General features: G+C 44.1%; 1 protein-coding gene across 2 annotated transcripts; it reads left to right on the forward strand.

Moving 5' to 3' along the window:
• The first annotated feature begins 4,587 nt into the window (after positions 1–4,587).
• On the forward strand, positions 4,588–7,831 carry LOC138786787 (zinc finger protein OZF-like). Of its 2 annotated transcripts, none has more exons than XM_069963838.1 (3): positions 4,588–4,676; positions 4,752–5,465; positions 6,520–7,831. In XM_069963838.1, the coding sequence occupies exons 2-3, from the start codon at positions 5,381–5,383 to the stop codon at positions 7,548–7,550; spliced, it is 1,116 nt and encodes a 371-aa protein (XP_069819939.1). In that variant the 5' UTR covers positions 4,588–4,676; positions 4,752–5,380; the 3' UTR covers positions 7,551–7,831. The 2 variants fall into 2 exon arrangements, with proteins under 2 accessions (XP_069819939.1, XP_069819940.1); XM_069963839.1 differs by having other exon boundaries at positions 4,600–4,643.
• The last annotated feature ends 2,187 nt before the right edge of the window (positions 7,832–10,018 follow it).

Below are 10,018 nucleotides of genomic sequence, written 5' to 3' on the forward strand. Positions count from 1 at the left end.
TACCCTAAGGGTACTATTACACGGAACGATAATCAGGCGAATCGGCCCTATCCGGCCGATTATTGCTTCGTGTAATAAAGATCATTGGCTGATCGTTGATATAGGTTTAGACCTATATTTGTCGGGCGCCGACATACACACATACAGCTCAGCTACATGTACGTTACACACATACAGCTCAGCTACATGTACGTTACACACATACAGCTCAGCTACATGTACGTTACACACATACAGCTCAGCTACATGTACGTTACACACATACAGCTCAGCTACACGTATGTTACACATATATACAGCTCAGCTACACGTACGTTACACACACACATACAGCTCAGCTACACGTACGTTACACACACACATACAGCTCAGCTACACGTACATGACACACACACATACAGCTCAGCTACACGTACATTACACACATATACAGCTCAGCTACACGTACATTACACACATATACAGCTCAGCTACACGTACATTACACACATATACAGCTCAGCTACACGTACATTACACACATACACTCACCGGCCACTTTATTAGGTACACCATGCTAGTAACGGGTTGGACCCCCTTTTGCCTTCAGAACTGCCTCAATTCTTCGTGGCATAGATTCAACAAGGTGCTGGAGGCTTCCTCAGAGATTTTGGTCCATATTGACATGATGGCATCCAGGGTCGGACTGGACCACCGGGGGGGCTGGGGGATCCCCCAGTGGGCCCGCCCCCCTTTGAAGGGCCCTGTGCTGAAGGTGGGCCTCCTGTTAAGCCTCTTCTTATGATCAGGAGATCAGGGGGCCCTCAGCTGCCTTCCATGGTGCTCTAGTGATTAAAGAACGGCAGCAGGGCCCCTTCTTTTACTCCACCACTGTAAAGCCATGGGCCCCCTCTCCCCTTGCACTGTAAGTGGTACAGTCCGTCCTAATCAGCTCCTGATTGGCTCTCTTCCTGCCTGTCACTAGAGGCTCCCTCCTCCCTGCAGTAAACAAACCCTCGTGTGGCAGCAGGCAGCAGTCCACTGTATACCCACAGGGGGTGCTTGGTGCGGGCCTGGTCCTTTGGAAACGTTTTATTGACGATGTGATTTTTATTTGGGAGGGGGACCGGAATTCATTAGACCAATTTTTAATTAACATTAATAAAAATGAATTTTATCTTAATTTTACACCCACATACAGTACTACTAGTATTCACTTTTTGGATCTAACTATTTATATAGAGGAAGGCCAACTATGCACTAAGACTTATCATAAACCCACTGACAGTAACAGTTTTATCTCACTTGCCAGTTGCCATCTCCCGATGTGGCTCTTAAATATCCCAAGAAGTCAATTCCTACGATTAAGGAGGAATTGTACACAAAGAAATATGAGGAAGAAGCCTATGTTTTACAAACTAAATTTGTACAGAAGGGATATCAATTAGATAAACTAGAACAAATCAGACAAGAAGTGGGGGAGATAGAGAGGGATCAACTAATAGTGAGCAAACGAAAAGAAAAAGAAAAAGTAGGTTATAACAGTCAAAATAACCAATTTAATATTCCATTGATCTCCACATATTCTAATCAAGCCAACAATGTGAGACAAATTGTACAGAAACACTGGAACATTTTAAAACAGGATAAGATTATAGGGGAACTCATCCCGGACAAACCTAGGATGATCTATCGAAAAGCACAAAGCCTGGGTAATAAAATAGCTCCCACTATCCGGCAAGATTATGTTAACTATAAAGAGAAATATACAGGCATAATATCATATACAGAAGGTTTCTTCCCCTGTAGGAAATGTAAATGCTGTACTAGTATGGTGAATGTAAAAAGAACTAACAAAGTTGTTCACCATAATATAAGTCATAATATAAAAGGGCATATTACCTGTAAGACCAAAGGGGTGATCTATTTTATAAAATGCCCTTGTAATAAATTATATATAGGGCGAACAAAAAGAACTTTACATAGAAGAGTCTCGGAGCATATATACAATATAAAAAGACAGTTTGATGGCCATCCTCTATCACGGCATTATAAAGAGTATCATAATGGCAAGATTGATGAGTCGACTTTTGGAGCGCTGGAGCAAGTGAAGGCAGAACGGCGGGGTGGAAATTATATTCACAAAATGTCCAAAAAAGAGAGTGAATACATTTTTCTATTTAACAGCATGCAGCCCGTCGGGCTAAATGTAGAATTTGAACTGTTTGCTTTCCCTGTAAAAAATCATCTGGAAAGAAACGGGTTAATCCTGAGATGGGAATACATACCTATAAAGGAGAAGCATGAACACGAGCAAGATCCTCTTGAGAAAGAAGGACGTATCCTTTGAAACGCGTCGAGGAAGTATCTTGCCTCTCGTAGCGATCCGTACAATCTGTGACGTCACAGAAGGATTCTCATCCGGGATTTCCGTGCTAAGGTCAGTGTGTGTGAGTGTCTGTATATTTGTGTATCCTTGTCATCTGTGTGTGTGTATGTCTGTGTAGTGTGGCTATATGTGTGTGTGTGTGTGTAGTGTGGCTATCTGTGTGTGTGTGCACACCTATTATGTATATAGGGGGAGCTGGCGTAAAGTGAAACTGGCTCAGTCGCCCCCGGCAACCAATCAGATTCCACCTTTCATTTTCCAAAGAGTCTGTGAGGGATGAAAGGTGGAATCTGATTGGTTGCCGGGGGCGACTGAGCTAGTTTTACTTTACACCATTGTTTGATAAATCTCCCCCATAGTGTATATTATATAATGTAGTTCTATGGATGTTTATAGAGAGACTCTAATGGCCGGCAGCTCTCTAGAAGTTTCCTATAGATGTTATTATAGATGTATGCAGTGTGCATGTAGACTGTACAGATAAGCGTATAGACTGTATGTAGTAACACCTAGATGAGAGAGTGTATATACTCTTTATATACTTCTATGTAGGGTCTACCTGCACTCTGCAGACATTTATAATAAACCAGAAACCTTCAATGTAAATAGCATCGGTCTGCTGCTGCTCCTATTCCACGGGGCGACGGCAGCAAATCGCTGCTATATTTGTCATTTGTCAACACGTTAAAAGACAAACGACTGCAACCATTTGGTGACATGGTTCATGTCGGCTGATCGTTGTCTTCTATTACACAAGACGATTGTCGGCCGTAACGGACGATATTGGTCAAATACGGCCGATAATCGTTCTGTGCAATAGGGACTTAAGAGCAGAGTAGTGCCCTTAAAGTAAGTGTCTGTGTGTGTGATTAGATGTATGTATGGAAGGTGTGTGTGTGTGTCTGTGTATATCTGTGTATGATTAGATGTATGTATGTAAGGTGTGTGTATCTCAGTATGTGTACAATGTCAGATTATTCCTTAATCCAAATGTACTGGATGTATCAGATTTATGTAAAAAGAATTAGCACATTGTACTAACATGAGAGGTTGGGCATCGGTTATGTACAGTATATGTATGTAGGGTGGGCCCCTAGAATCAATTTCCCTGGTGGGCCCAGGGACCCCAGTCAGACACTGATGGCATCACACAGTTGCCGCAGATTTGTCGGCTGCACATCCATAATGCGAATCTCCCGTTCCACCACATCCCAAAGATGCTCTATTGGATTGAGATCTGGTGACTGTGGAGGCCATTTGAGTACAGTGAACTCATTGGCATGTTCAAGCAAAAATCGAGACTCATCAGACCAGGCAATGTTTTTCCAATCTTCTACTGTCCAATTTCGATGAGCTTGTGCAAATTGTAGCCTTAGTTTCCTGTTCTTAGCTGAAAGGAGTGGCACCCGGTGTGGTCTTCTGCTGCTGTAGCCCATCTGCCTCAAAGTTGGACGTACTGTTCAGAGATGCTCTTCTGCCTACCTTGGTTGTAACGGTTGGCTATTTGAGTCACTGTTGCCTTTCTATCAGCTCGTACCAGTCTGCCCATTCTCCTCTGACCTCTGGCATCAACAAGGCATTTCCGCACACAGAACTGCCGCTCACTGGATGTTTTTTCTTTTTCAGGCCATTATCTGTAAACCCTAGAGATGGTTGTGCGTGAAAATCCCAGTAGATCAGCAGTTTCTGAAATACTCAGACCAGCCCTTCTGGCACCAACAACCATGCCACGTTCAAAGGCACTCAAATCACCTTTCTTCCCCATACTGATGCTCGGTTTGAACTGCAGGAGATTGTCTTGACCATGTCTACATGCCTAAATGCACTGAGTTGCTGCCATGTGATTGGCTGATTAGAAATTAAGTGGTAACATGCAGTTGGACAGGTGTACCTAATAAAGTGGCCGGTGAGTGTACAGCTCAGCTACATGTACATTACACATATACAGCTCAGCTACATGTACATTACATACAGGGCTCTGCTGCAGGCATATATAACACACATACACAGCTCTGCTCCACACACAGACAGCTCTGCTGCATACACATCACACACACACAGCTCTGCTGCATACACATCACTTCAGCTCATCCAGCACAGCAGAGTCCTGCATACAATGAGCAGCAGCCCCTGATCATGTGACTCCTCTTCCATGAGACTGATCACATGACTGTGACATCATGGCAGGTCCTGGAAGCACAGGAGAAGCACACAGCTCCTGTACGGCTCTGCAGGTGGAGGGATGTGCGGAGTCACCGCAGGGAAGGAGCTTGTGGTAGTTTTATGTCCCTTTGTGAGACGAGAGCCGGTACTACACTACTTGTTTTATTGCTCGATCTTGTGATGAATTGTGTTTACATTGTCTCCTCCTCTTCCCCTCCAGGATCCTCTGCTGATATCTTCTATATAAAAGAGACCAACCCATCAACCATGGAGAGAGACAGAGACAAGATGGCCGAGAGGATAATAACCCTCACCCTACACATACTCTTCCTGCTTACTGGGGAGGTGAGGGATTCTGGGAGTGATGTCATCATGACATCATTCTTATCTATGGAATAACAGATGGATAGGACTGGGGAGGTGAGGGATTCTGGGAGTGATGTCATCATGACATCATTCTTATCTATGGAATAACAGATGGATAGGACTGGAGAGGTGAGGGATTCTGGGAATGGATGGAGTGATAGTAATGTATCTCTCCATACACAGGATTACACAGTAGTGAAGAAGTTCTCTAGTGGGCGCTGTGGGGCCCCTGGGTGTGAAGGATGGGGAAGAACCCTGAGCCCAATCCCGGGGCCCCTGATACATGAGGAAATGGAGGAAGAGAAGATCCTAGAAGTCACCAACAAGATGGTGGAGCTGCTGAGTGGAGAGGTGAGACTGTGGCTGCTGGGAATGCTGGGACATTATACAGTAACACCACTGGAGGGGGGGGGGGGATGACTGTGTGATCATTGTGTGTGTCAGGTTCCTTTAAGGTGTCAGGACGTGGCGGTCTATTTCTCCATGGAGGAGTGGGAGTATGTAGAAGGACACAAGGATCAGTACAAGGATGTGAGGCTGGAGGATCAGCAGCCACTGAAATCAGCAGGTAATAGACTACATTAATTTTTCATACATTAAGGACTTTCATATATAGATTTGTCTTTTTTTATACAGTTATGTGCCACTACTTATAATGCATTACTCAGCGTTGCTTGAATGTAAAGTTTTGTCTTTTTGTTAATTTGATTTATTAATTTGATATGGTTCCCTGAACTGCCGTATACAGCTCCTGCAGAAGCCGCGGCACGTACAGACTGCGGCTGCAGTAGCTGTATACCCGAAAAAAAAGACTTTAATCCCCCGGGCGTGTGATAGGCAGCAGCTGGGAAGTAGCCATCTGGGCTGCTCCCCGCCCGTATCTAGTCACCACCTGTGTCAATGAAAGAGTCGGGCTCTATAGACTCCTACAATGGTGCGTTTACACGAAACGATTATCGTTCGAATTTTCGCAATAACGGTTGCATTTGAGCGATAATCTGCTTGTGTAAACTCAGCAAGCAACCAGCGAGAAATTGTTCATTGTGATCTTTCAATGCGTTCTCAAATCGTTGTTTGTCGTTTGCTAAAAATTCGCAGATCGCTTGGTGTAAACAGTCTTTCACGGATTCACCCTGTGTGTGAGATGGGCTTAAGCGATCTTAAAAGGATCGCAATAACTATTTTCTAACAATTTATTCGTCTAAAAGCTGATGGTTATAAAAACCAAATTGTTGCTTCAAAATTGTTAACCGATCCATTGGGCGAATTATCGCTTTGTGTAAAAGGATCTTTAGGAACTCATCACGTGATACGGAGTCGGGAAAGTGCACTGTGCTGCAGCGCATCCTCTCCCTGCTCTTTCTCCCGATCAGCGAATCAGACTGATCAAAACTTTTGACATGTCTCTATATGTCAAAAGTTTTTCCAAACTACAGATACCGACCAATCTGTTTCAGACTATTTTAACTATTAAAATGCCGCTCTGTTGTAGTGACAGCCCGAGGCTTCTGCTTGGCCTGGGTTGCTGCTATGGCTCGGCATTTGCTACAGGCTTCCTTCGGCAAATGGTAGGTTGATGTTGAGGTTCTGTTACACAAAAATAATATTTCTATTTTTGGCAGATGGGTGTACCAGGAGAGCAGAGGAACATCAGATATCTCCAGATATTACAGCAGATGGTCAGATCACACAAGATACATATGAAGAACATTCTATTCCCCCAGATATACCCCCAGCCCCTCACAGCAAAGATCTGGCATCTCATCCTGTTATACAAGTACCATCTACTGATCCATCACAGACTGTTATACAAAATAAGAGTGGGAACTGTTTTAACTTGAATTCAACATTTGAGAGACATAAGATAATTCACACCCATGAGAAACCACATTCATGCGTCGAATGTGGAAAATGTTTCACTTCGAAAACAACTTTTATTCGCCATCAGAGAACTCACACAGGAGAGAAGCCATTTGCATGCTTAAAGTGTGGAAAATGTTTCTCTCGGAAAGCAGGTCTTATTAAACATGTAAGATTTCACACAGGTGACAAAAAATTCCAATGCTCAGAATGTGGGAAATGCTTTACCTGCAAAGGAGATCTTGTGAGACATCAGGTAATTCACACTGGAGAGAAAGCATTTAAATGTCCAGAATGTGGAAAATGTTTTGCCCGGAAAGGAGATCTTGTGAGACATCAGGTAATTCACACAGGAGAGACACCATTTTTATGCCAAGAATGTGGGAAATGTTTTAAACGGAAACCAGATCTTGTTTTACATCAGAGAACTCACACTGGGGAGAAGCCATTTTCCTGCCCAGAATGTGGGAAATGTTTTAAACAAAAATCAAAACTTGTTGCACATCAGAGAATTCATACAGGGGAGAGGCCATTTTCATGTTTAGAATGTGGAAAATGTTTTTCCCACAAAGAAGTTCTTATTAAACATTATAGATCTCACACAGGCGACAAAACATTCCAATGCTTAGAATGTGGGAAATGTCTTACCTGCAAAGGAACTCTTGTGAGACATCAATTAATTCATACAGGAGAGAAACCATTTTTATGTCCAGAATGTGGAAAATGTTTTAACCGAAAATCAAGACTTGTTGAACATCAGCGAATTCATACGAACACGCCGTTTTCATGCTAAGAATGTGGAAAAAGTTTCACACAAATCATATCTTGTTAGACATCAGAGGATTCACACAGGGGAGAGCCCGTTACTGTATGTAGAAAGTCACATTAAGGTTACAAACCCACTTGCCGGATCTGCAGCGAGTCTCCTTGCTGCGTTTTTGCAGGGAGACTCGCTGCAGATCCCGGCCCTATATTTTCAATAGCAGAGATTTTGTCTGCAGCCCGCCCCATTAACCCCCCGGCCGCCGGACATTATACATTACCCGGTCCCCGTTCCTGCTTGCTTCGGGGCTCCCGGTGTCTTCACGGCCCGCCCCGGCCAATCAGTGCGCTGCGGCGGGGCAGCGCACTGATTGGCCGGGCGGAACGTGACGGGAGCAGCTGAAGCAAGCAGGAGCCGGGATCAGGTAATGTATATCCTGCCCGCCCCCCTGCAGCCCCGATCGCCCCCAGCCCCGCAGCCCCCTGCCCTGTACATCCCTGCTGCGAGTTTCTCTGCTATTGAAAGTATAGGGCCGGGATTTGCAGCGAGTCTCCCTGCAAAAAGGCAGCAAGGAGACTCGCTGCAGATCCGGCAAGTGGGTTTGTAACCTAAAAAAAAAAAAAACCTTACACATGTAAAACAATTTCATGACCATATTGAGGAGAATATTTTACCCAGAAATCTACAGCTACTTAAAAAGGGACACTTCTATCAGATCTGGATTTAAAAAAAAAAAAAAAAAAAAAAATTTATATATATATATTCCCCCCACGCTTCCTGTACCCCCAATCTTTTTCTTTTCCTGCCTCCGGCGAGTGCTGAGGAGCAGGAACTGTTGGCTCATCAATCATTGGCGGCAGTCTATTCCCCCCCAAAAAAGATAAAATGCATATTTTTTGTGACATTGTGCAAAACTAGGAAAAAAAAAAAAATATATAAAAAGGGGATCAAAAAGTTGTATATACCTTAAAATGAATGTTCTGCCACTAGGTACTGTTTGTTTTTGTTGCAGGTATTCCGATGCTGCGGTCTTTTTTTGAACCGCCAGCACACACCGCTGGTTGATTCATGAGCACCGGCCGGGTATGAAGCACTAGGGACGGGCCTGCCGACTCTTTAAGTGTGACTATCTGCCCTACCCTCTGTGACCCGGCTCTATTGATTCTAATGGAGCCACGTCACAGAGAGCATGGGGTTTAGTTATATTGGGGGCCCTGCGGGCTCACCACCAGTGCTTTATACCCGGCTGCTGCTCAGGAATAGACCAGCGCCATGTGCGGGAACATAGTGGCAGTTCATTGTCTATTGTCTGTGTCACAGCACAGTGTGAAGCCTATGACAGCGAGGACCTGACGATTCCTGGAAAAATTCAACATTTTGGCTGCAGATTATAGTTGATCTGCTGTGTTATGGGAAGCCATGTCACCACCTGCTGTGCACAACAGAGAAAACTGCCAAGAATGTTATAAAAGTTATTATTGTTCTATATTGTTATATTATACTGTAAGAATCGGTAGTTAGGCTGTAATAAATTTCGCACTTGGTGTCAGGTGGAATTATTTGGCGTGGCATTTCTGAAGAATCAAGAAAGCTGGACACTCAACATTAAAAAGGTAGTCCGGCACTTGGCAATACAAAGCTAATACAAAGTTATATAACTTAATATTTTTGTGTTACTGATGTAGCCTCTCCCTCTCCATCCCCACTTTATTAATCGCCGGAAGTTAGGTTCATACTCACTTTATATTGACTGTTGACTCCTCTGGTTTTCGTTACAGGCGCCATCTTGTGTCGCTGCAGGTATTTATGATGGGCAGTTGTCTTCCGTTTCTTCTTCTGTTTGGCCCTCTTTATGGTGTTACTGTCCAAGTGTCCAAGCCAGCTTTCATTGGTTCCGTTCACACCCTCTGATTCAGAATTAGAGATGATCGAACAGCGGGACTTTTCAGGTTCGTTCGAACTCGAACCTTCGTCATTTGATTCACGATGCCTAGGCTGTATCTGTTTTCCAGGCGGTACTCGGGCTGTCTCCACCTTCCCTACGGAACGGGAATCAAATGACGAAGGTTTGCGTTCAAACGAACCTGAAAAATCCCGCTGTTCGATCTTCTCTATTCAGCATCCCAGGCAGTGACATGGCCGACAGGAATTACTGGGAGCGCATGCTGCTCAAGAATCAGGAACTGCACAGAAAGCTGGCGGTGGTCACAGGGGGTCGTAGGGGTCCAGGAAAGATGATTTGACCATGGAAGGCACATATTTTAAGGTAACATAATGTTCAGAAAGTCTGAAGGGTTCTGTCCTTTGCAGATAAATTTTCAAACAGCTAACAACGTCCAGCTCCGCATCCTGAGATGAGGTGTCTCGAGAGAGTACAGGTAAGGATATCACCTGATTTCATTTTTAAAAAGCATTATGGGAGAGAGACTAACACACAGCCCTGCTGTCCACAAGGACCACAGTAAACTCATTGGCCTTAGATAATTGTGCAAAAAATA

Source organism: Dendropsophus ebraccatus, chromosome 3, assembly GCF_027789765.1.
Source record: "Dendropsophus ebraccatus isolate aDenEbr1 chromosome 3, aDenEbr1.pat, whole genome shotgun sequence".
NCBI classification, from domain to species: domain Eukaryota; kingdom Metazoa; phylum Chordata; class Amphibia; order Anura; family Hylidae; genus Dendropsophus; species Dendropsophus ebraccatus.

Bases quoted from the DNA above. Each gene is read 5' to 3' on its own strand.
- LOC138786787 (XM_069963838.1), top strand. From the start codon at position 5,381: ATGGAGGAGTGGGAGTATGTAGAAGGACACAAGGATCAGTACAAGGAT. The intron at 5,466-6,519 runs GTAATAGACTAC...TATTTTTGGCAG, and splicing joins GCAGCCACTGAAATCAGCAG to ATGGGTGTACCAGGAGAGCA.